We start from the raw sequence: 27,153 nt of genomic DNA on the forward strand, positions 1-27,153 counted from the left end.
CGGAGTCATTGTTTGTGGCCAGGATGGATGGATGGATGAATACATGGCAGAATTATTGCTCAACTGCAAGTGACTTTAAATTTTCATCTTTTTAATGAGATATTTTATATCTTATTGTTATGTATCGACTAAAGCAAGAACAATAAAACTTACAATAATAAAATCATCTGCTTGCCGGAGGGCAAATCATTATTTTCATTTTAAGACGTATTTTGGTGGATGGATGGATGGATAAATAGATAGATATATATAAATATAATATATATATAGAGAGAGAGAGAGAGAGAGAGAGAGAGAGAAAGAGAGAGAGAGAGAGAGAGAGAGAGAGAGAGAGAGAGAGAGAGAGAGAGAGAGAGAGAGATATCACATACGTTATGTTCAAGGGTTGTTTGTGTGTAATGCAATCAAAATTGGCCCTTCTTTTAACTATCTCTAATTTAATGTCAACGCCAATGAAAGGAAATGCTAATAAACCAGTTAGATCCATTGGTTGATTTATTGATCGATTCCTTATTACATTGATTGATTGAATCTCTTTGCATGCGGATTTCTTAATAAAGTAAAAGACAGATGATCAAAGTGCTTTAATGACGCAAACGGGAGTTCTTATAGAAGCAGCAGAATGTTTGCTCGGCTATAAATAAGTGAAAAGGATCCCTGACAAAGCTCAAACAGGTCGGAAGGGGGCATAGTGACGGCAGTAGGGAAGCTTTTCCGCCCTTCTCTTATTCACTCACAACCCACCAATGAGCCCAATGAGCTGCGCCGGCCCCGCCCACCGGCTTGTGTGCGTAAACCCCCACCCCCTTTCCCTCCTCTTCCTCCCCCAGCAGAGTGTGTAAATGGTCACATGTTGTTCCCCTCCCCAGTCACCGACACTAGCGCTAGCAGAAGCAGCGGCAGACATGTGTTATTTATCACCCAGTCGCGGGGGAAGCGAGAGGACGGCCAAAGCTTAAAAAAGAAAAGAAAGAAGGAACTACTTTAGTGTTTCCTCCGAGTCTTCCTCTTTTTCTTCCGAGTAAGTCTTTGAAGAGTGGTATGGCGAGTCCGCCGAGCGACGCCGGACCCCCACTACCGGCCGCCGGGGTGAAGAAGTGCGGCTACCTGAGGAAGCACAAACATGGGCACAAGCGATTCTTCGTGCTCAGGGAGCCTGCCGAGGGCTGCCCTGCCCGGCTGGAGTACTACGAGAGCGAGAAGAAATGGAGGAACAAGTCTGCGGCTAAGCGGGTCGTCCAGCTGGACTGCTGCCTGAACGTCAACAAGCGAGCGGACGCCAAGCACAAATTTCTCATCGCGCTCTACACCAAGGACGAATATTTTGCTGTGGCCGCCGACAGCGAGGCTGAACAGGAGGCATGGTACCGCGTGTTGACGGATTTGATATCGGAGGGAAGGTTGTTCGACGGGTCGGCGTCCAACTCCGCATCCTCTCTCGTGGGCTTTGATGAGGCGAGCTACGGCGTCATTACGCCGGTCAATGCCACCTACAAGGAGGTATGGCAGGTCATGATGAAGTCCAAAGGCTTGGGCCAGAGCAGAAATTTGACCGGCGTGTACAGACTCTGTTTATCAAGTCGGACTATCAGTTTTGTGAAACTCAACTCTGACGTGGCTTCGGTCATCCTGCAGCTAATGAATATCCGAAGGTGCGGCCACTCTGACAGCTTCTTCTTCATCGAGGTGGGTCGCTCCGCCGCCACCGGACCGGGCGAGCTGTGGATGCAAGCTGACGATTCTGTGGTGGCCCAGAACATCCACGAAACGATTTTGGAAGCCATGAAAGCTATGAAGGAGCTGTCCGAATTTCGCCCTCGCAGCAAAAGCCAGTCATCAGGTACCAACCCCATCTCTGTGCCCACGAGGCGGCACTTAAACCACCTGCCCCCAAGTCAGACCGGCCTCTTGCGGAGGTCGCGCACTGACAGCATGGCTACAACATCTCCCGTGAGTAAATTTTCTTCCTGTCGGATACGCACGGCGAGCGAGGGCGACGGCACCATGACACGCCCTATGTCGGTGAATGGGAGCCCCCTTAGTCCAGGCGCCCACCGCACCCTCCTGAGCAGGTCTCATACAATCACGGCGCGCCCGTGCCGGACGTTCGAATCCTCTTCCCTGCAGCACAGTAAGTCCATGTCCATGCCTCTTTCTCATTCCCCGCCGATGGCCGCCCCCAGTCTTGTGAGCCTGTCCTCGTGTCCAGACAGCAGCGCTCCGCGCCCCTCCAGCTGTAGCGCTTCCTTTTCAGGATCCCCAAGTGACGCCGGTTTCATATCTTGCGAAGAGTACAGCAGCAGCCCTGCCGACACACGCGATCTCCGGCTGCCTCTCACGTACGGCAGCAACACGCCTGAGTCTCTAAGAGCGGATACTCCCCCCTCGCGGGAGGGCAGCAGGCTTGACGGCTACATGGTGATGGAGCAACATAATCACAATGGCTATCGCTGGTTCCCTGAGTTGGACAAGGCTTATCGGAAACGGACGTACTCTCTGACCACCCCCCGCCAGCAGAGGTGTTTCCCTCAAGTGTCATCTGCTTCCCTTGACGAGTACACGTTAATGAGGGCAACTTATACTAGTGGAAGCGGGTCTTCCCGTAGGTGTCACACTGCTTCTCCGAAAGGAACCTTTCAAGATGAGAACCGGGTGGGCTCTAACGGACTCCAGGGCGACAGTGGTTACATGCCTATGATGCCAGGCGTGGCACAACATACATCAGGAGCTAAGAATGATCCCTACATGCCTATGAGCCCCATGTGTGTGTCTGCACCAAAACAGATCATCAACCCCCGATCGCACCCTTCCTCTGCAGCTGGGCTGGCCCCGCACACAGACTCCCCAGGTAGTGTTTCCCTCGAGGATAACGGCTACATGCGCATGTGGTGTGGCATCAAAATGTCAATGGAGAGTACCGACGGCAAACTGGTCAATGGAGAGTACCTGAAAATGTCTCCTGGGGACCACATGTCGTCTCTTACATCCCGAGACCAAATCTTCAGTTCTTCTGGAGATCAACAACACAGACAACCTTATTCTCCCAATACCCTGCCACAGTCACTCAAGGGCCAAATGCAGCGGAACGGGTCAGCTGACACGGACCAATATGTGGTGATGTGTTTACAGAGGCAGCGTATTGAAGAGGAGTCCAACTACTGTCCTGTCTCTTTAGGAGATTCTGTGACAGCTGGCGCACCTTTATCTGCTTCCCCTGCTCTCAGAGGCGCGAGGAGTGATGATGGTCTTGCGCACAGGAGTAGGGCGTGTCGACCCACTCGCCTGGCTCTGGATTCACTCAGAACCTTACCATGTATGAGTGAACACCCGTTGCCCTCTGAGCCACGCAGTCCAGGGGAGTATATCAACATCGACTTCGGCAGCACGTCCACTGAAACGGAGGTACTTGCTCAAGGCTCAAAGTGTGCCGACAAAGCATCTTCACCACTTTCGGACTATGTTAATGTGGGCCTTGACTCGCCTAAAACTGTGGTTAACCTCCCTGTTAGAAAATTGAACCCAGAGGATGGGGTTGAAGCCATCAAGGGGCAGGGGGACCTGAGAATGGTGGTAGATGAATATTCTCTCCAGCGTCATGTGAGTTTGGCGGGTCAGCCACCTTCAGTCAAAGATGACTACACTGAGATTACTTGTGGCCCACTTGACGCCACAGATGACACCCCCCTTGCTAGCAGTCCCACTACTGGCCTCCATAGACTGAGTCTTGACAGCAGCCTTGCTGTGGACAGGATAGCAGTGGCTCCAGTGGATTCGTTTCTCCTCGGGCCCCCCTTGTCGAATGTACCCCTTGCAGATCCACACCAGGGGGCTAAAGTCATTCGGGCTGACCCTCAGGGACGCCGGCCGCATAGCTCAGAGACCTTCTCGTCTACTACCACTGTCACACCTGTGTGCCCGTCCTTCGCCCACGACAACAAGCGCCACAGCTCGGCTTCGGTGGAGAACGTATCTCATGGCGTGCGGGACTCGGAGGGACCCGATGAGGACTACAACAGCGGTAACCCGATGTGCAGGGAGACGTCGACAGGATATCAAAACGGACTCAACTACATTGCCTTAAACTTGATGGAGGGTACGCTTGGAGGGTGCCGCTTGGGGGGCTGCGACGGCCTCCTGAGATTCAAGGCGGCCTGCGGCTGCAAGGGTGGCATGAATGGCTTCAACGCCAGCCCCTACGCCAGCCTCGGATTCAAGGAGACGACTGCTGCTGCCGTGAAAGGTGAGTGCTGTTACATGTTGTATACACATTCATTCAGGATTCTTTCATTCATTAGGGGAGTGTTGTCATTACTAGAGCAGGATCTGTCGTTGCGCTTCTGTGTACTCTGCAGATTGACTCACCGTTGCCTAGCAGCGCTGGGCTCATTTTCATTCCAAAGTTGTGAAGAACTGTGAGAATGTGGTGTTCCTGCCTGAAGCCGGGACTCAGAGTCTCTGGACTTGCTGTACTGACTTAGCTCAAAACCACTGCTAATCAGAGTATATTTTTGTGTGTCTAATCGAGAAGAATGTGGCATTCTTTACAGCTTGTTTCTCAACAACATGGCAACCTATGTTACGTAACAAAAGGAGGGCAATACAACATTACATGGCGTATTGTATCAACGTTGGTCACGCACATGCATCCGTTTTAGGTGTCAGAGCGACTGAGGGAAATTGTTCCAAACATTGCTGTGAGGTTCAGGCATTGATGTTTAGATAGGATTAGTCAGCCCCTTGTCACACCTATGACACAATGAGAAATTTCACAGCAGAGTGATATGAAGTAGAGCTCAGCCTTTCATCTAAGTTGAGCAGGATAGTGACAAAGTTGTGATTGTAAAACACAAAACTCCCGAATTCTCCTTATTATTCTTCATCAAGATAGACATTTATGCTTCAAGTTGTTTCTGCTTTCCTATTGGCTGCTGAGTTATAGACCCTGTCACTGTGTCATCTGTAGCAGTGCAGAATGCTCCAAGACAAGTCATGTTTATTTGTATAGCCCTTAATCACAAGGGCTGCATAGACCACAGACTATTATTACAGCACCCCCTGTTCTAAAACCTACATGAGGGCAAGGAAAAACTCAAAAACTTTAACATTGGAAAAATGAAAGCACTCGAGGTAATCCTCCTTCCAGGATGTACAGGCTGCAATGGATGTTGCAATAACAAACAATGCACAGATATGGTACTTTTGCTTCAATATTGCCATCAATATTGTTTTTTAAATAAATTTATTTATTTTAACCACTATGGTAGCACTAAATAATACACAATGTCCCTCTAAAACTAAGTATATCAATAGGTTTTTATCCCCCTCGGCCACTTTTCAATACCACCTTCCGACTTGTTAAACTTAAAAAAAAGTTAATGCGAAATAATAGAAATTAAGAAATATTAAGAAAATGTTATCCAAGTCTTCTAATGTTCTTCTGAAATTTTAAACTGAACACATTTTCGAAAAATTTTACGTTTAAAATAATAAATGTTAAAATAAATAAGAACAAATAAAATACCTGCTGCCCTGCGATTGGCTGGCAACCATTTCAGGGTGTCCCTTGCCCACTGCCCGATGATTGCTGGGATGGACTCCAGCACCCCTGCCACCCTACTGAGGATAAGCGGTGCAGCTGATGAGAGAGCTGAAAATACCTGCTTGCCACCTACTTCTATCTACAAAGCCCGTACATTCATATACAAACATTTAGAATGATGCACTGGAGGTTGATTTGAATTAATTTACCGAGTTATAACATTTAAAGATTTGCCAAAACGATGACCACTCATCCTTTCCCTAAATGGTTGTGCAGTGTCGGCTGGTGCATCTTTTTGTGTCTGCTCTGACGCTTCTGGCGTAGCTGTGTGCAAGTCATTGGCTTCCATAGAAAAACAAGTGAGTCAGTTGTTTATCAATTGTCAGGTAGCGGGTTTCAGGCCTGGAATGCGGGGCAGTGTGCAAAGGTTGCTGGGAGAGGTGAATGCTCACTTGTTTTTCTAACCTGGCAGGATAGAAGACTAAAGGGGGATGGGGATATTTTTCCTTCTCTTTTTTGAGAACAACTTCACAAACAACCTATGGCTCAAACTGCCTGTCTAAAGATTTGTGCTTTACTTAGCTTTAATATTTGCTGACGGTGTATGAACAAAGCCAAAGTAATAACTAAGTCAACATAAACAGCAATATATTTTCCAAATTTAACCTTTTTAATATTGTATTTTTTTATGATTAAACTCCTTTTTTTTGTTCACAAGATGGTGCCTATAGCTATTTTTTGGGGGTTTTGGAATTCGATTTAGTGCATTCATGTCCAAATAATACACCAGAAGCCCATTTGCTGCCAATTATAAATTCTCATCACTTATGGGATATTTTCTCCTAATCATCATTTTTAATACACCGACTGTATGTCTTTTTAAATATTTAAAAGTGAAGTAACTACAGTATTTTATTAAGTTGATGAATTATTTTCTTTTAACCCTGAACACAAATTACTTTGGTTATTAAAATGACCCTTGTATTCTGCAAGTTTTTTGTTGTCCATTATAGAGTCTGTGCAGAGCGATACAAATATCAATCTCATCGATACTAAACAAGGCCTTGGATTATATCAATTACATTGTCCTGGGATTTATACTTTGTTTCTTCACCAATTTCCTTAAAACAATGCTTCTTTATGTAGATGGCCTGGTCCTTCTATCTCTTACTCAGCGCCCTCAGCCACTCTCCAAGTTTATGTATGTGACTGACAGACCCACTTTTAGCAACTCTTCCTATCTGACCTGCTGTTACAACCTGCCTACCAGGCAAAAGAGAGGGCAAAGATATGCCTACCTTTATCTAAATATGACAGAGAGAAATATGGAGTGCAGCGCAGCGTGAACTTTTTTTCCAACTACAGAAAAGGAAAAGACCGGGTGCAATTTGTGTAGTAAAGTGGTCTGCTTCTGTGGCAACACCACAAATTGACATAAACACACCAACAATTCTCACCTTGCAGAGAGCAACAGAGCCAATAAGGGACTTTAAAGGGAATCTTTAAAAGATTGTGAAATGGGCAGGATATTTTAGTTGTTTTGTTGACATTGTTATACAGTGTTTATATTTCTGTTGCATTGCTCTTATTTTGCTTTAACACTCTTGGCTTCTGTTCTGAAACAGTTATGATAGATTTTTTAAAAAAAACTTAAGTTAACAATGTAATTATTTAATAAAATTTTAGTGCTTGCACATTTTACGCTGTGTTTGTCAAAACTATAAGACAACTCAATGGTGCAAGGGTTCAATTAATAAAGTTTGGATGTCTGTTTTGGCAAACCTTTTACTGATGAAACGGATTTAAAAAAAAATGTAATTGAAGAAACTAATTGTCATTTTCAGGTTTGGCTCTCATTTTGCAAGCTTTTATGACATAATCACCCATGTCCCTGAAACCGCTCTGAATTGCATTTTTTATTTAGTTCTTGTCATATAAATTTACCCCTGAGAACCAGCCACTGCGAGTTGAGCCTTTTCCGCAGAAAATAAATACATTCTTCTGCGCCATCAAGGAACAGTTGAGGCATCGCCATCTGCAAGCTTCGTTACGTTTTCGAGTTGTCGCCGACCAGGCCCGTAGTTTACATTCCCTTTTGTGTGTCAGTTTGAACCACTCGGAACTTAAATCCCGTGTCCTCATTTGGCATTTGCAGTCACCCCAAGGGGGCGGGGGAGGAGGGTTGCGGGATGAATGTGTGGAGAAAGGCAGTTGCCGTTCTAAAATTCAATTCTTTATGTGAATGCGTATGAAGAAAGGGTGGATTCTATATCGCTATATATGGACTCTTTGGTTTCTCTTCAGACTCTGTCACTTTTATTTGGCTGCGGGTTGTTTTTGCCGCAGCGGCTCGTCTATTTGGCCTTCAAAGGCATGCCTCCTATCCCCGCCGCAATGTCAGTTTGGTGACCTTTGAACTACAGAGAAATAGTGCCACAATGAATGACTATTTGTCAACTGGTCACCTACTATTTGATATATTGGATATTTATTATTTTTTTGCATGCGTTTTGCATGAAATCGATCTAATTATGTGGCGAATGATAAGGAAACACATGCAAATAGGTATGCTGAAAAATGCATCATTTTTTGAGCATTTTGTGGATTCATACAAAATAAAAATAAATTGGACACGTGTGCTTAACCAGTAGCAACATACAAGTTTATGCAAACTTCTGTCCCTTTTTTTTAAGCAAAGGCATATAAATCGTACATTAATTTCAATCAAACATTTTCTGACCCTGTATATCCTAAAGAGGCATTAGCAGCAGTAGAACAGTAAATAAAACTAAAATGGCTGGGGCATTTTCATTTTTGGCACAGTCATTGGCATTATCACCCCTGTGTTCTACCTGATTGCTTGTAAAATATTATGATCCTGGCCAAACTTGTTCCGGGCTGAGACAATAGAATGCATATTCAGCTTTTTTGAGAGTTTTCACATCCAGGGAAATCTATCTGACTGCCTGTCAAAAATGTTGTTGATGTTCAATGTCTTTCTGTCCTGGGAAAATGGAATGTCTTTCTCGAAAAAAATCCTGAGTTAAAAAAAAACAAAAGTGCTGAGCCAACTTTTTTTTGTGTGTGGGCATTTTACCTCATAAGTGACTTACTTCATCGCTTGTGAAAGATTGTTATCCTGGCCACACGTGTTGTGGTCTGGTAGAGAAGTATTTCTGGTAAACTGCTGAATCGGCAGAACGAAAAATGCTGTGTCAGTTTTTGGGGGGTGATTTTTGCATTAAGTGTAACCTACCTTAATGCTTGTGAAATATGGTGGCCATTTCTAAACTTCTTCCCCTTTTTCTATGATGGCCAGACACACAAACTTGTATAAAGACATCATTACTTTTAATTGTCCGTATCCAGGCTAAACTGTTTCAAAACTTTGGAACTTTTGTTATGCTCAGTTGATGTTGACACCGCTATTTCTGTTGCCGTTCTAGACAGGAAAGCTATCTATTGCGCTTGCACAAATCTCAGCAGAGATTCTAGTCATGTAGAGATGCCTCTCGATGTTGAAAAAACATGTCTGACGGCAATAGTTGACGATGAAATTGATAACGGACTACAGTAATCCCTTGGTTATTGCGGTTAATTGGGGCCAGAGCCCTCCGAGAAAAGTAGGGTGTGTCGGACATTGACTTATGCGTCTGCCTTGCTGTTTGACAACCAGCCAACACACAAAGCCCTCCCTTTTTCCTACCCCCATGATAGCATTTGCTGTGTTTTTCCTGCTCAGAACACAATGCACAATACTTTCTATATCCATGAGAACAAAGACAATTCAATTCAAATGCCGCGACGCAGTGAACCAGCGATAACCGAGGCTATGCGTACAGTAGCGAGGGGTCTCTGTAGGCAACATCGACTAATCGTCTCAGCCCAAGTTAGGTGACCTTTGAACTACAGCAAAATTCAGCAAGCCATATCGTGAAAGCGTATGGATTACTTTGTCCATATTTCTTTTGCGGCCACCTTTCATCCATTTAACCTCCCACCCTGCGCCCACCCCATTTTGTAACAGCCGTTTTGCATGGTCGCATTTAGGGGAGAATCTGACTCACTCCCTCCATGCCTTGCCGAATTTAGAAGCCCGGCGCACACACCGTTCCACTTTGTGCGTCTTCCTGTCTGCATATGCGCAGCCGCCAGCAGATGGTCGAGAGGGGCCGTGTGTGTTGCGTGGTAAGGGGCTGGCATTGGGGGAGGAGGTTCAGTCAGGAGTATTTGCACCTGCCCCGCCAAGCAGCACTCACTGGTTATCTGGCTCTTTTAGGAGGAGAGTGACAATACGCTAATGACCGGCCACCATCTGTCACAACAACAGAGAGAAGGTGGTAGTGGAGGATGGTGGTGGAGGGAGAAAGAGGGTGTGTTCAAGAAGCCTTACACCAAACCCTTCCCCCTGTTTTTACTTTGCATCCGCCCTCCCCTCCGATTCTCCGCCCTTTTCTCTCCAGGCATCGCTTTCTGTTTTGCAGAAATCATGTGACGCAACCTACACCTACCCCCACAACCACTCTGCAGTCCCCCCTCACCTCCTTGGTTGACACACACATGCTTTATTTGGCACGGATGTGTATTTTCTGTTGTTTTTCATACCGCCATGAGCCGGCGCTACTTTGGTTACTTGCACCAGAAGTTCTCCTAATGAATATGGGGTGGGTGATGCAGTTGGTATTGATCAGATCCAAGTGAATCAATACCGATGATTTTTGCTTGGAAATGTCATGATCATTGAATGATTGAACCCTTCCTTCTTGAGTTAGTTCATTATTATGATTAACACAGCACATGGAGCACGGCACATTGGGCCATGAAAAAGGTGCAAGAACCCTAATACTAATGATCTAATCCAAGTCCTTGCACAGTATCGATATTCGGTTTTATCCGCCAACTCCTACCAATTACCTGTTAGCAACTATCTATCTATCTAAAATTAATCAGAGTTGATAACATGGTGCTGTGATCACGAGAAGTACGAAAACGGAAAGCCCTGGCATAATCTTTTATTTCTATAAGCACACCCTGCCCCCTCTCGAATGCATTTTCATGACAAAGTTCAAAAAGTACAGAGTGCACCTCTTGCAAATCAGCCAAATGTGACTCTTTGATGACACACAACAGAGGAAAAGAACACTTTGTTTTCTTGCCCTCACCTGTCCCGTCCACCCCTCCCCTACAGCCCTGCTCACTCACAGTGAGTGTGATACATAACTCTTGAGAGTACACTGGGGCGGGATGTTCCAGCCGCAGATAAAAACAAAGTCAACCTATCCCCAATTTAGCTTGAAGGTAAGAAGGCTTACGTTCACTTCAGGATTAAACATTGTTGAGCAGCTTGTTTTGTCTCGAGCTGCTGCGCGAAGCCAGCGTGTCTCAGCCTTTTCCAATTAATATTTTATGGTGAAAGTAGACCCGGTATGAAAAAAAAAATGAGGGTTGTGTGAGTCATCAACTTGGAGTCCTTTTCCTCAGTGGGCTAAGTGAAAAATAATATACTCCGTTTTCAAATTGAATTGGATTAAATTTATTGTCATTGATAACGCAGTGAAACATTGTATGCCAGGAGATTATACATGGCCCTCTAAGGTAAACACGTGATAAAAACTTTAAAGAGAACAATTCTAATAAAACACTCAAGATAGGCAAAATATTTACAACGTAACGATTAGAGGCCTATTTTACAATTGTAATGCAATGAGAAAAAAAGTGCATTTTAAAAATAGCGCAATAAAAGGAGAGAGTACTTGAAATCCTTGAAAGTAGTTGAACTGTCATGTGTTTTGAAGGGATGAAAAGTGCTTGAAATTTGGGTGAAGTGCTTGAAGTTTTTGTCATGTTTCTTTACAAGTCTGATTAAAAATGACGCAGAAACTGCTCTCTGGTTTCTTCGCTCTGTCGTTGCATTTCCTCCCCTATGTCTAACTGCTACTAATTTAGTTTGTAAGGGATTGACCTCCTATGGGTTACTACACCTAAACCATGCACTGTGAAGTGCATTTGTGCAAGGATTGCGGGTCAATTATGGACATTTATTATAGACAGTGCAAAAAAATTAGGGTTAGTGTTTCCCAGTGGTACATTTTAATGGGAAGAACTTCCTGCAATTGAAAATGTAAGCCATATATGTAATTATACCTAACATCACTATGGGGAGAGATTCATCATAAAAATATTTACCCACATATTGTTTAGAGCCACAGATATATTCACGGTTTACTCAAGATCTTGGTACTTGAAAAATTGAAAATTTGTCAATAAAAGTGCGTAAAATTTACTTGAGGCAGCGTAGTTACACAACTCCTTCTTTGATATATTTACAGGAGGCATCTTTTATAAAATATCCAGAGAAATTCAATTGAAGGTCATGTTGACCATACGCAGAAATTGAGGTGAACGAGTCAAACTTGTTTTTGTGTTGTGAGTTGGACATGCCTGTGGCACGGGAGGTCACAGGTCACAAGGCAGTCCCTGTTTGTGTAGTGGAGCTCTGCGATGGATCAGGGAGGAGCCAGGCGGCAGGAGAGTGGAATGTAAACACAACAAGCCTGTTCATCTCCAGGGGAGAAGAACTGACATCACTTTAACTCTCGTTCACTCCCGCGATTGTTTACATAAGTGGTTCTCAACTGGTCTGAGATGAGGAGCCACCATCGCACCCTAATTACAAGCCATGACCCAAATCAAGAAAATCATTTTTTTTTCTTTGTTTCCTTGCCTCTTTCTCATAAGACATGCTGAATTTAAGGACATACTGCTGCTATGGTTTATGGTCCACTTTTCAACCAGCTAAAATTAGATTGGCCTTAACATTTCCTGAATAACTCTTACAACAATCAATGATGGAACATTGTCAGTCAATGTAACATCTGCAATCAATTGTAGGAGCTGGATGGAATGTGCAACTAATTCACCTTTGGCTTAATCATTGCAGCCTCTGTTAAGCTCCTTTATAATGCATGTGCAATTGTGTGCATTTTTTCAGATACGCATAAATAAGCTTTCTTGGGTTGGCGTATGGACTCTATTTATAGCAGACCTATCCTTACTTTTACTATTTTCATTATAACCTAACAAATAGAAACAAAATAAAACGTACAGATGAGCATGGCGTCACCACCCACACCCCATTCCTCCCGCATAAACTGTTCAACACAGAACCGCTTTTGCTAAACGTAAGCTAAGAACAGATAGCTGCAGTCGGAAAAAAGGGATAAGGACCCTGTGATCTTAGATGGGCATTGTTACACATACAGTACTTTATAGAGAAAATGTGTAACTTTAAACATTTTTAAGGACACCTCAATCGATCCACCTACCTATAACCTGTAATAATATTAAGCTGTCGGAAAATTCATATTAACCAAAAAGGTGAACATACTGACCCTGCTACTAATACCATTGCCCAGTGTCCTATCCCTGAATGGAGCTGGGCTAAGTTTAGCCTGTGAGCTAAATAAATAATGAACAGTCGGTCAGGGTGGGCGGCGTAATCGTCGTGGGAGGGACTGAAAGGGAGTACAACAGTGTGTGGGTGGGTTTATTTGCCCCCCTCTACGCCCACTGTGAAACAGGACGGGGGTTAAGCAGCCATCGGGTTCATTCCTTGATAGACCACTATCATTTTTTTTTTTTTTCTAGACCCCTTTTGCACACACTCTTGTTCTTTAGTGTGTGCGCAGTGAGGCGTGACCTTTTTTTATCTGTCTCCTTTGTAGCTCCTTATAATCTGTGCTCCAGGTGATTAATTTTCCCAGAACATCTCAGTTATTTGCACCCAGGATTGGCAGCATTACTGAAAAAGAAATGTTACAGTTATTAGTTACCTCATTTAAAAAAGTGATTACATTACCCTTAAGATTGATGACACCCCAAAAGTGGCGCAGTACTCTGAAAGTAACTAGTTACAATTTACAGTATATACTCAATAAATGTAGCTGAAACACTCCATATCATAGCCATTTTGGCTTCAGACCATTTGAAGATTTACTTCTCCATTTCTAGGTCCTGCCCAATACATTGTCTTTTCTTTTTGAGGCATGGTGTTTTTCCAAAAACAATTTTCCGAATAGAATTCAGCACAATTTTACTGTAAATTCTGTTCTTACTTTTTCCCCATTGAGTTCCTGTTGGTTTCTTGTACCTGTACTAGCCTCGCCCCGCTGCATACCGTATAAACTGACTCCCGATTTCAGTATTTTGTTTGATTGTTGTAATTTCGGCTTAGATGTGAGTGTATAGGTTTGAGAAAGTCGTCATATTCTGTGCTGTAGGGAGTTTCCCCGTAATGGTAATCATTACTACTGAAAGTATGTACAGGCATGAAAATCTCATCTTTTTGGAGTAATTAACCATTGTAAAGTATAAACCTATGTAAATTTGTGTTGTTCCATGCTGAAAATGTTTTGAGGGAAGCATGGGGCATTCATGAGATTTCGCAGAGTGAACTGGGCGTTTAAGGCGGTGCGTTTGAATGAAATCGGTGTAGTTATCATGGGCAGGAGTAGTTGTCTGTAAAGCCCTGCAACTGTTATGTTAAAAGTAAGGGTCACTGGCCATAGAAAATACAGCAAAAGATGAATCAAATTAAATTTCCGCGTTTCTAGCCAATCAGGGTGAACATTCTTTCAAATGCAGCCCATACGTCAGGATACATATATTACATCGTAAAAAAAAACTAGAATGATGCTAATTGCTTAGATGAATCTTTGCAATCCTTATGAAATTCCTACATTGAGAGCTACAATGCCAACCCATTTTATTGATTTATTTGGTGAATTTGTATTGCTTATTTCTCCGCACGCAGATTTATGTGACGTTACAATAGCAAGCAGAGTTTGTTGCAGGGACTAGTCGCTTAATTGTAAGAAAGTGGTGTCTAGAAATCCAGACTTACTGATTAAAGGCAGCTTGAACTAGTCTGGTTGGTGCCTTTAGGCTTAATCGGTTGCACGTTTGCCCATTCTAATTTTAGTTCTTGTTTTTTTTTTTTTCATTTGGTTTTATTTCATTGACCTTTCATAAAGAACATACCTCTCTCTTTGACGAGGTAACCGATGAATAGAAATATGACATATATATATATATATATATATATATATATATATTTATATATATATATATATATATATATATATATATATATACGATATTACCCGTGTCAAAAATATGACTAAAGATCACTGAAGCAAAAGTATAGGTCGCAGAGTTCAATATTTTGTTGAGTTGTACATTGACTGTAACATTTATTTCGTCCACGCCCTTCTCACCTTTTTACCAACGACCTATTTTCATGCCTGTATATATAAACCTGCCATTGATAACTGATATTTTGGAGTAACCGCGGTAAGAGGACGTCATCCCTAATATTCTTCCCTTTTGCATGTTGCGGGGTAATGCACTATATTAGTATAGGCAGTTAATATACAATATTTTACTAACGCGTTACAGTACTCCTTACCGAGACAAGTAATTGCTTTCCATTAATGCGTTCCTTTGTAAAGCATTTGTCTCAGCACTGCTTGCAGCTCCTTATTCAGGGTTCCCGCAGATCCTTAAAAAGTTTAAAATACATTAAATTAGTTATTTGAAAAATAAGGCTTTAATTGGCATTAACATTTTTTCAACCCAATTTTCGAAAGTCTTGACATTGTGAACACATGAATAAAATGTATATTTGTTAACCAACTATTACTAAATCTTCTTAGTTTTTTATCGTGATAAAAATGCCTGATGAATGTAGCAGAAGATGCCTGTTGGATTAGTAGTTAAATGCCAGTTTTGACTAAGGATCCATGATGTATTGTAAACATCTATTTTGTTTATTGTGTTCCACGTCTAAAACGTTGGAGAGAGCTATGGTTTTCGGACAAAGTTTTCAACTGGACCAAAATGTGATTTAAAAATTAAATAAACATATCTTTATACTTGCCTCTAATTTATGTTGTTTCTTTTTTTGTTCTGTTTGTTTTAATTTTTTTTTTGTTGTTGATTTGGTCTTGAATTTGACTTCAAAAGGCATTAAAAACGTCTTAAAAAGTCTTGGATTTATCTTGCCTTAAACTGTAGGAACCCTGTTATTAATCTCCGCTCCCAGTGATTCATTTTCCCGGCACATCTCAGTCACTCGCACCCGAGTGTTTGCCTGGACAGGCTAGTGTCTAGGGCAGCAAATGAGTCCACTCACAAATACACACACATATTGTTCGAGGCCGACGGTCCCATGACCTCACTACATTCCCCGTTCTCTCAGTCAGGTTGATTCTGTTACTGTGGTTTTTTTTCATCTCCTCCCAAACTTTTCTCTTTTTTCGCTCTCCTCTTTTTTTTTTTTTTAGCAACCATTGGGCCAGTACAGGGCCGTGAGTTGTTTGGTATCGGGCTGCACAGAAAGAAACAAAAGTTGCCTTATGTTATTTTAAGAAGTTGTTTTATTTTATACAACACACATTTCTCTACCCACAAAACAACTCATACTTTGGGTGTGTGTTATAGATGAGGTCTTTACCATATCTATCTGAGCAATGATCGATTGGTCGCAATATAACTCTGACCATATTTTTACAACGTTGAATGCAACAGGAATTGAAACCGGATCACGGCGGTGAGAGCGTAGAATTTCAACCACAAGACCACTAGGGATGGACATGTCATGGGACAAGGCTCTACACTACTTTTACTCAAGGTACCACGTTGAATACGTGGGGTCATGATTAAAATAATTTATTGACAACATACAGTATGAAAAAATACCAAAATAAAATTGCCAATGTATTCATTTCATGTTCTTCCAAGTCCCGTTTGTAATCAGATACATCCTCGTTGTGCGTTTTTGCGTTCATTGATATAGTTTTGAAATACATCTCTGGTACTGTGAGTATGTGTGGTGATGAGCTAAAATCTAATATGTTTTTCTATGTCAACTACATCCCTGGTGGGCTACTCATTTTATAGCAGATTTAGACTAATTGTTATTATTGTTATTACAGTTATTGATATTTATACTAATGTTATTATTCGGTTGGGCAGTGAAAATATTAAACCAGTTCTCAGTACAGAAAAGGTTCGGGACTATGGCTCGAATGCAGTGGTGGTATATATAAATGAATTGATGCCTTCCAAAATGAATGAATGATTTGAAATAAGTTACATAAAAAAACAGATTATTAGTGAATTTGTAATTGGGCCGAGCCGGGAAAAATATTGTTGGGCATTAAATTGGTCTGTGGTACAGAAAAGGTTGGGGATCCTGGAACCCAAACGATCAAGGTGGCTCCCCTTAACATATTTTCCTCAGAGTGAGTCATCCAGTGGAAAACAAAAAAACGACACGATTGTCATATTTTTCTTTTTTGGGGGAGGTAATTTATGAGTCAAAAACAGGAGAACAAAGTGTGTGTGTTTATAGTAAGTGTTGTGAGAAGAGGGGGGTGGGAGAAGCTCGGCCTGAATGAAAGGTTTGTTTTAGAGAACGAACGATCACATCCAGCTTTGTGAAAACAGCTCTTGTTCGCCTCCGGGGTTGGGGGAAGGAGACGGCGAGCGGGACGGAGGGGCGGAGGACGAAAAATGCGAACCCGGTCGAGCGCCGGTCGCTCGTGCGTGTTGTCGCCTGACACTTCCGCTGCCGTTTGATAGCTGCATGCAAATGAAAGCTCACAAACAAGTGCACGGGGGTCAGAGTTCAGCTGTGTTTTCCACTGGGACAGAAAGCGACACTGTGGCGACTGCATCAATGAGAATAAATAAGATGTAGGGTGGGGGCAGGGATGGTTAGGAAATTAGCATTTGTTTTTAATTTCAAATGAATTGTCTGTTTTGTCATTGACGTCAATGTTGTGAAAACATTGCACTCAACGACACAAGCGCTCCAGTGTAAACATGTACCAAACACTTTACAGAGAAAAATGATAATAGACTGTCAGGATAAATAGGCAAACAATATTTACAAGGTAGTGTTTAAAGACTGGTTTAAGTTATAATACAAGTGCAATGTTTAAAAATGACAAAGAATAGTGCATCTTAACAAAAGTGCAACGTGAAGGAGTGCAATAACATTTAACGGCAACCAAAAAAAAATAGTCGCAAGGGGATATATTTGAACAGTTTAGTGCAAAAAGATTTCACGTTTCACGGGTCCCTTAACTACTTGAATCATAAGGGCAGTAGAGCCTGGCGGCGCCCATCCATTTTCAGGACGGTTTTTGGTTTGGGGTTTGCTTCCCTGCATGAAACAGCAGGTACTGGTTTCCATAGTTGCCAGTTACAGAAGAAACCTCCCGAACTGACTCAGATACAGCACCTTCATCATCTGGTTGTCGTTTATAGGTGTTATCCTAAGCCATACCTAATTAACTGCAAAAAAAATATTTTATCCCGAAATTTTGAGTACCACATTGTTCAATTTATATTGCATTACCCCAAAATAAGTTGCAAGATATGTTTTCACATGCCCTGCAACTGGCTGGCTACCAGTTTAGGGTGTCCCCTGCCCACTGCCCGAAGATAGCTGGGATGGGCTCCAGCACCCCCCCGACCCTACTGAGGATAAGTGGTGCAGATAATGGATGGATGGATATGTTTTCACTGTTTTTCTGTCTCGTTTAGGGTAGCAATGGCCATTGGCTATAAGCTGTCTCTGAGCCTGTTTGTCTTTGTTTTTAAGAACGTACCAGAGGGCAACAAGTCAAAGAGGTGGTGGCAGTGGTGGGAAGACTAAGTTGTAATGTTGATGGCTCTGTTGTGGTGCTGCAAGCTGGCAATGTCCTCTGGCTAAGACATTTTGGTTTTACTGCTCATTTTGTGTATTAAAAAGGTGAAGGTATTGTAATATCCCTGCTCTAAATGGCAAAATACTTTCATTGGATACATTTGAGAAGTGGCTTTTTTTCTTGATTTTAGTTTTAGTAAGGTAGAATGGTGGTTCCCAAAGTCAGACCACTTGAGAACCAGTGGTTTAAGTCTGTGGATTTAAATCTGGTGCGGCTTGTAGAAAGACCATTCTCAGTCCCATTCTTAAATATGAGCATCAGGCTTTCAATTAGGTGCACAATGTTCTTTGGACTTTATGGTCCATTTATCCATTTAAACGTATTCACCACATTCACGTTTACATTTTAAGCGAGAGAATTGCATGCAACTTCTTGCGGGTAACAACTTTCGGGCTTTGTAATATGCAGGCACCATCTGGGACACGCTTAGTATATTTGAGTGCCTATGTGTCACTTCAGATAGATTGATGATCACGACTACTGGAGGATGAAATTATGATTTCACCTGTCTCGTAATAAAGATCTATAGTAAATTCATGGATCATACGGTTGCTTTAAACCCCTTGAAAATGCTTGAATTTTATGTTATGTTTTCAATGATTAAAAAGTGCTAAGATTTTGGGTGAAGTGTTTGTTAATGCTTGAAATAGTTGTTTCCCAACAAATCTGTTTAAAAATGACGCCAACATTGCTCTCTGGGGGCTTCGCTCAACCATAGCATGTCTTTCCACTTGATTAACGACAGCTGGCATTAGTTTGCAGTGTATTGTCCTATAAAGTGTTATCACCCCCAATGGATGGGCTGAAGACAACAGGTGCATGCTACACCTAAACAGGACACTATGAAAAGTGTTTTGGGGCAAGGATTACATATCAACTATGGATATTCATTATGGGCCATGCAAAAAACAAAGTTAGCGTTTGGCAGTGGTATTTTGTTAATGGAAATAACTTCCTGCAACTGAAAATGTTAGCTATATATTAGTCATTTTTACCCAAAAAACTTATGGGGAGACATTTTTCTCAAGCATATTTATACACTGATTGTTTAGAGCCACGAATATTTCGGTGATTTACCCAAGATCTCAAAAATATATGTCTTGATAAATGCACACGCAGGATCCACAATCACATATGTAAATCGCAGATATATTTGTGGCTATGGAAAATACATGATTCACACTGGAAACATTGGAAAACTGGCTTTGAAAGTTTTTAATAAGTGCTTTAATTTGGCCATGAAAAAGGTGTACGAACCCTGTATTCACTTTTTATGCAAAAACAAGTCTGATTTATTATTATTTCTTCTCCCTCAGAATGAAGACCACCGGCCTCCCCCTACCCCCTCGTCTTTGCAAGGTCAGCCCGCCACCTTCACGCCATGACATCAACACAGCAACAGCTGGACCGCTGGCCGCCGCCCACTTTTCCTCTGACCCCGCCCCGCTCCTTACGGAAGCTCCACGGGGTCAGAAAGGCGGCAGTTGCCACAACAGCGCGGACACTTGACCCCAAATCTTCCCCTCGGCACCAGAACGATGAGGCGCCATCCTTTGATGCTGCTGGACAAAATTACTTCTAAAGGAACATTTTCTACCAACTATTAACTCTTGGTAACTATTTATCTGCAAATGACGACATGAGCTATTATATCATGTCACATATATTATTTTGGTTACCATTTAATAATTGAACTGTTTGCCTGACCTGAGAAGACACCAAACCTGGAGATCACATGCAAAAAAAAACAGAATGCATTCAAAATATTTATTTATTTAATGTGGATGTATGCATTTGGCAAAACTTTTTCCAAATGTGTGAATTTCTATAACTATTAAACGTGGCATTTAGGTACATATTTAAGAAAAAAAGTTTGCTTAAAAAAACCTACCTCAGAAAAAGAAAGAAAACAGGTCGGTTAACTCCCCCAAATAGTTGGTATGAATATATATAGATTATATTTATTTTTAAAAAGTTTTGTTCTTAATACTTAAGAATGATATCACCAATCCAAAGCCTTACTCAGGCCCAAAACGGGCTGTTTAGTCTGGACCTAGCAACCCTCCACAACTGAACCAATCCGCAAAGAATGAGCCACTCTGAGATTTCCACGGTACATTTACTACAACGTATGAAATATGTCTTTATTTATTCGCTCAGCTGGGGGCAAGAGTTTGGGATTTTCTTTTTTTTTTTTTTTAGGAGGAGCGGTTATGTCACGCTCAAATGGTACCCCTGTGGCCTCAGCAACTCTGAACGCTTTGGACCTGTTCACCGGTAGTCCCCTGCACACCCCCCATGCTGCCTGCAGGAAGTCACGACAAAAAGGAATGTTTGACGTTTTTTGTCTTAACTAGGGATGGGCATATTCATCGAATTTGCTTCACAATGAGGAAATGATTGATTTAAAGTTTCTGATACAATACTCCGCTTTAAACCGAATCTGCACTGTTTGCGGTCTAAAAACGGCAAGTGAAGTTTACGTCACGGTTCTATCCGTTAACACACTGCAGTTAAAAACAAGATTTAAGAACATCCTTGGTACTGGTTCTTAACTGGTCTGACTTTAGGACCCACCATTCCACCCTAATGACAAGCTGTGACCCAAATCAGGAAAATAATTTCTCCAATATATCAAATAAAAAGGTTCTGCAGTTTAAAGATACGATGGTAGTATATAATCTCTTTTTTTTCCCAAAAACGAAATGACCAGCACATCCAAAACGATATCAAGTACCTTATATACTCAAGTATGAGCCCCCTTAAACTGCTTTAAAACAAATTCACACCTGGAATATCAAAAAATGTGTGCCAAACATCAATAATGATTTCTTTTTGTTGATAATAAAGATGAATATACTGGTAAAAAGCTAGAAATATAACATTTTAAAACCATTTAATGTACTTCCAGCAACGCTTCAATGGCAGGGCAGGCACTTGTACACCATTTTCGTATCAATCATTTCCTTCTTCGACCCGATTGTTGTAGTTACCGTTTTCCACTTTTCTATTTATCACTAACTTTCTTGGGACCCATTTCTATGCGCAGAAAAAAAGGTATTAAAACCAACAAAATCCCAATATTATGAGATGTGGTCCCTCTTAAACACTATCAGGGCGGCGCTGATTGCCTGAATAGGAAGAAGAGATTGAGCTGGGCATTATGGCCATCTTCTGTTTTTTTCTTGTTCTTCGCATTATTTTGCCTAAGCAAAGGCCCACGGCCCACTTTTGGGTTCTGACCCACTAGTTCAGAATAAATGATCCTTAGAAAAGTTAACTCTGCACAAAAAAATAGAAAAGAAAAGTGAAATCTCGCAAGGGCGAATTTTCTCAAAAACGCCACATAGTTTTGTTAATCACATTCTAACTGTCAATACTTTATTTAAAGAAAATACTTTTTTTTTGCTAAAATACAATTTCATGAAACGGTCTAAAAGTATTCGCACGAGCCTCACAGTTGCTCACAAACAGTCCTGCCCACCCAACACACAAAGCCCTCCCTAACCTGCCCCTGTGATATCATTTGGCGTGTGCTGTCTGCTGAACGCAATGGACGATACCTTGATGTCATTGACTATAAAGACAAACTAACAGTCTCTCTGTACTTTCCTCCAAATTCGATGATTCAAATGCCCATCCCTGGTCTCCACTGGACAGTGCGCACACAATACAAGGACACACACTCACCTGTTGCCTCAATACGGCGCCGCGCCGAGTGGTCAGTTCCGTCGCCTCATCGGGCCTGACGCTGTCTTTTTTTTTGTTTTCGGGGCCCCGGCGAAGCCAACGCGTGGTCTTGCACTTACAAACTGCTCTAGATTGTAACACAAGATGCAATGAATGTAATACACGCCGCTCGGGAACTCGCGTCCGACGACCACCATAGCTAAACGCTAATCGTCGTCCGAAGAGTAAATTATACTTGCTCTCGCATGTAATATCAAACTCTCCCACATGCACAACTAAACTCTCATACAGACCCAGTCATACCCATGCACAAAACTGCTATACCGTTATGTTCGAAAATTCACTTGGAATACAGCTCCGTACTCACTGTTTTCAGTATCAGTTGACACTCAACATATTTTTCTGGCAACCGCACTGTGGTTACATGCCACATATACCATCTCACACATATTACTCTCATACTCACTACTATACTCTCACACAGACTACTATACTCTCATACACAGAATACTATACTCTCTCACTCATATTACTATTCTCTCATACACGATCTCAATTCTGTCACACACATTCTAAAATACTCTCTCACATACTACTATACTGGGAGTAACTCCAGTTTGAAGTCGAACTGTTCAACCTTTACACACAGTTCAGTGTGCATCACCTTGGTTACCAAAAGTAACCAATGAAAAACAACACTGGGAGGTAGGGTGATCATTACATTAGGTGTGAGTATCGTAGTGTGTCTGTCTGCGTGTGTGTGTATGAAAGAGAATAGTAATGTTTGTGAGTATAGTAGTATATGTGAACGTAACAGCAGTACAGCAGTGTTTGTGCATGGGTATTCCTGTGCCTATAGAAAAGTATAGTTGTGCATGTGTGAGAGTATGTTATATGTGAGAGCAAGTCTGATTTAATTCATAAACGGCCTTTCGTCTGGATCCACTGGTACTTACCGACTGTAAATAGTGACATCACGACAACAATTTTCAGTGAAAAAAAAACATGCTCTTTTCAATGTACATAGTTTGCGTTGGCGTGATATGACAAAAGCACTAATTAAGTTATACGCTGGCCACTTCTGGTTTGGCTTTGATTTTGTTTTCCCTGTGTGTTTTCAAGTAATTGAATAAATTATGGGAGAGTATTGTGAGAGATGATGCCACATGTTTTTTTCTTATGCTGTAACTGCAAATTTTATGAGAAATTCGTACCAGACCTAATTCATTCTTAGGTACCAATGGCATATATGCAATATTTACAATGGAGTTTACTTACCAAGGTGTACCAAATGTACAAATATTGTCTATATTTGTTTATTAAACTATAAAATTGTGTTGTTTTTTTCTTTGGTTTTCTTTTGTTTGTTGCAATTTGTACACGTTTTTTTCTGTCAAATTTTCGAATCAAGCCCAATTGGTGTTTGGGCAGTGTTTTGCATTTGGCTCATGTATGTTTATAAAAGCATCAAAGCGTTACTGTTGGGACCCACCCCACTTTTTATTTTTGCTGTGCCCCACCCCTACCAAAATGTATATATTTCACACCTTGCATATTATTGTGACGCGACTAAGAGATGATAATTTAAATTTACGTCTTTGCTTTAGATTGTATTGATTCTTTTTAGTCACATGGAATAAATATTGATATTATTTAAGAAAAGATGCCTCCATCCGTTCATTTTTTCTTTTGTCTTGCAAAAATACATACATTTATCTTATACTATATCAAATGTACATTTTCACCCCTTTGACAAGCATACTTGACAAAGCTAACTTTGATGCATTAGCCCAGTGTTTCGTAGGTGCTCTGACATCAGGACCGACCATTCCACCCTAATGAAACGCTTTCACCCAAATCAAGAAAAAAAATCCACTTCTCATGTATTGGTCGAAAGCATTATGCAGTTTAAGGCAAAATGTAGTAGAATATATTCACATTTCTTAAAAAAACATGTGCCAATCAAACAACTTCTAGTCCCGCTTATATTGCATATAAACCTCCATTGTATTTAAAAGCTGCTTTAATGAAGAAACATACTAAAATAGCCACATACTTGAAGTTTCTACTCAAAATAATAATCGTGTACCTAAATATAGCATTGCATTGATAATAAAGCTCAATATACTGGTAAAAAGCTAAACATGTATCATTTTTGAACCATATACTGAAACTTTAGGCAAGGCATACACTCGTAAAATATTTTCATATTTCGCAATCATTTTCTCACGTTTTTCCGCTTTTCCTCCCCCTCCTCATTCTTGGGACCCATTCTAATGGACAGATAGGGGAAATGAAAAGCACAAAATCATAATAAAATGTGATATGGTCCCTCCTAAACACGACGTTGATTGACTGAAAAGGAAGAGATCAAATAGGAAATTATTATGCCACCGTTTTTTCTTCTGAGCATTTTTTTGCCAGGGCAAAAGCCCGCGACCCACTTTTGTGTCCCAACCCACAATTTGAGAAACACTGTTTTTAATGATAGACTCCCACTTTTCCTCCCGTTAAAAACACCTACCGATCTTTTCTGAAAGGATCCACCGTGTTGTTGTTGTTTTTTTGGTCCAAATTTAACCAACAACAAAATTTGCGTTAAGACTAGTATTGTAGTCCATGGCTCCAATGATTACATTAAATTTCCGTTTTGGTAAAAATATGCCAATTCCAGTTTTCAGTTTCCAATTCCAGGCCTAAAAATCTGCATTTTAATGTCAAAAGGTTGGTACGTACAGTTCAGAGAAATTGACCAGTTGAAATATATCACTGACTTCATTTGCACAACATTTGCACTAGACCACTAGGGATGTAGATGACATAGGAAAAGGCATTCTATTTTAGAGTATCTCATCATCATACTATTTTTACTCACGGTTGTTGAATACGTGGGGCTACGATTACAATTGTTTATTGACAACGTACTCTGAAGACAAAAGACCAAAACTAAAATGGCTATGCCCCCTTAAGATCATCACCCGCATTTAGACGCAAGACAATTTTTGGGTGGCATTTCCCGTTTTGGCAGAGTCCTTGGAACATGAGTAAGACTGAGTACAGATGGAGACTAAAATCCCAAATTGGGGGTACGAAATATGTAATCGTCTACATATACATTGTTTGTAAAAGATTAACCTCAAGATGCAAAGAATCCAAGGATAAAACAAAAAAAATGGAGACTGAAAGTTAAAACATTTTTGAGTCAACAAAACCAAAAGTGCCCAGTCAGGTTTTTAGGGTGGTTTCTCACATCTAGAGTAACCTAACCTACTCCCTGTTAAAGATGGTGGTTATATTTAAACTCTTTCACCCTTTTCTTGGTTGGAAAGACACACAAACAGTCAAACAAATACATATACATATTTACTTTCTGTTTGCTCAATTATCCAACAAACATTCCTCACTGGTACCATAAGTAAAGATATTGTGATGATGACATCAAATTGCATGCTTTTTCTTATGTCATCTACATCCCTAGTGGTGATTACACCGTGGATTTCGGCAATTCTGAATATTATTCTTATTGTTATTATTGTTATTATAACTAATATTATCTGACGGGGCCGCAAGAATATTTTTAGACTATAAATCGGTAATAAACGTGGGTACCACTGGTTTAGGGGTTCTTTATCCCCCCAAATGAAAGAAAAAGACATTTACACCTTTTCTTTGTTCACTCTCCATCATCTGAAGGAGAAAACATGAAGCTTTTGGGCGTGGACCCTAACCTTAGGACGCCTACTGTTATTGTTTTGTTGGGGAGTCCCTACCCCCTCCTCATAATCAGCACGTTGCAAGAGCCCCTGGAGGTGGGTGGGATTAAATCGCCAGCGAGATCAACGCCTTTGCGCATTTAGCCGTATGTTAGCGGATTATTGGTTCCCACAACCACACTAATAAAATGGGCAATTAAGGCTGAACTAGGCCTTATTGTTTCTAGTGTGGGATGCTTGTATGCTTTGATAGCTGTCATTTTTGTGAAGGAGGGTCACTTAGGGCAAATAGAAGTAGAGCAAGCAGTACCAGATTCTACCACTAGGCCTGGGCAGGTATTTTGAAGCATGGTATTGTTTCCTAGTTCAATAGTTTTTGGTATTAAAATAAGTAAGTAGAAATCCATTTTTTTATGCCTCACCCTTTTCTGTGAAGTACTATAATCATGAAAAAGTAGTTTGGATTTCAGTATATATTAATATATATATATATATATATATATATATATATATATATATATATATATATATATATATATATATATACATACATACATGTCAAAACCCGAACAGATGGAGGACCCAGACGCATAACGTTTTCACACAAGCTTTATTTTCCGTAAATGGGGAAGTCATGCGCTTGAACGCCAGTGATTCGGCAATCGCTTGGCAGAAGAAGTGAGGCAGAGAAGTCAGGCGCGAGAAAACAGGAAGTCAGAGTCAAACGACATCGAAACCGGACAGGACAGACAGGATCGATACCAGATACGGGATACACAAGCAGATACCGGACAGAGTCAAAATACACGTCTTACAAGTGCAGAGGTTCGTTGACGGACTGACAAGGAGTGAATGAGAGCACTGAGTTTAAATAGGAGGGAAGCCAATCAGGCAATGTGAAGCAGCTAGTGCCAATGGGCATACTCACGGGGGCAATGGGCATAAATAAATAAATATATATATCTCCATCATCTGAAGGAGAAAACATTAAGCTTCTGGGCGTGGACCCCTATATCTATATATATATATATATATATATATAGGGCAGCACACCTCCTTGATGGTTAGCGTGCAGCCTCACGGTGCAGAGTTTGTCAAGTCCAGCTACCGCAGCTTCCCCGTGTAGAGGTGTAGAGTTTGCATGTTCTCCCTGTGCCTGCGTGGCTTTCCTCCGGCACTCCGGTTTGGCACTGTACTGTTTTAGACCTGTTTGCAATCATAACACAAGAATAAAAAAAGGAAATCTTGATTTAACCGTTTAAAAGTTATTCTCTCGTGTGACAGTTCCATCAAATAACTGCATTTAATTGGATTATTCAAGCTGGAGAGTGTTAATGCCTGTGCGTGTTAGCATGTTGGGTCCATACGCTAAGTGTCATTAAGAGTAGCAGCTTTGGCTCAGGAGAACCCTGTAAGTTTTATGGACAGCAACCTG

General features: G+C 41.3%; 1 protein-coding gene across 1 annotated transcript; it reads left to right on the top strand.

Moving 5' to 3' along the window:
* The first annotated feature begins 845 nt into the window (after positions 1-845).
* On the top strand, positions 846-23,349 carry irs2b (insulin receptor substrate 2b). Its single transcript, XM_088352545.1, has 2 exons — positions 846-4,240; positions 19,632-23,349. Exons 1-2 carry the CDS (start codon positions 1,042-1,044, stop codon positions 19,634-19,636), a joined length of 3,204 nt encoding a protein of 1,067 aa, XP_088208671.1. The 5' UTR covers positions 846-1,041; the 3' UTR covers positions 19,637-23,349.
* The last annotated feature ends 3,804 nt before the right edge of the window (positions 23,350-27,153 follow it).

Source organism: Urocampus carinirostris, chromosome 14 (assembly GCF_059441175.1).
Source record: "Urocampus carinirostris isolate Australia breed hairy pipefish chromosome 14, RoL_Ucar_1.0, whole genome shotgun sequence".
NCBI lineage: Eukaryota > Metazoa > Chordata > Actinopteri > Syngnathiformes > Syngnathidae > Urocampus > Urocampus carinirostris.

Excerpts from the sequence above, each read along its gene's own strand:
- irs2b (XM_088352545.1), top strand. The coding sequence starts at position 1,042 with ATGGCGAGTCCGCCGAGCGACGCCGGACCCCCACTACCGGCCGCCGGG.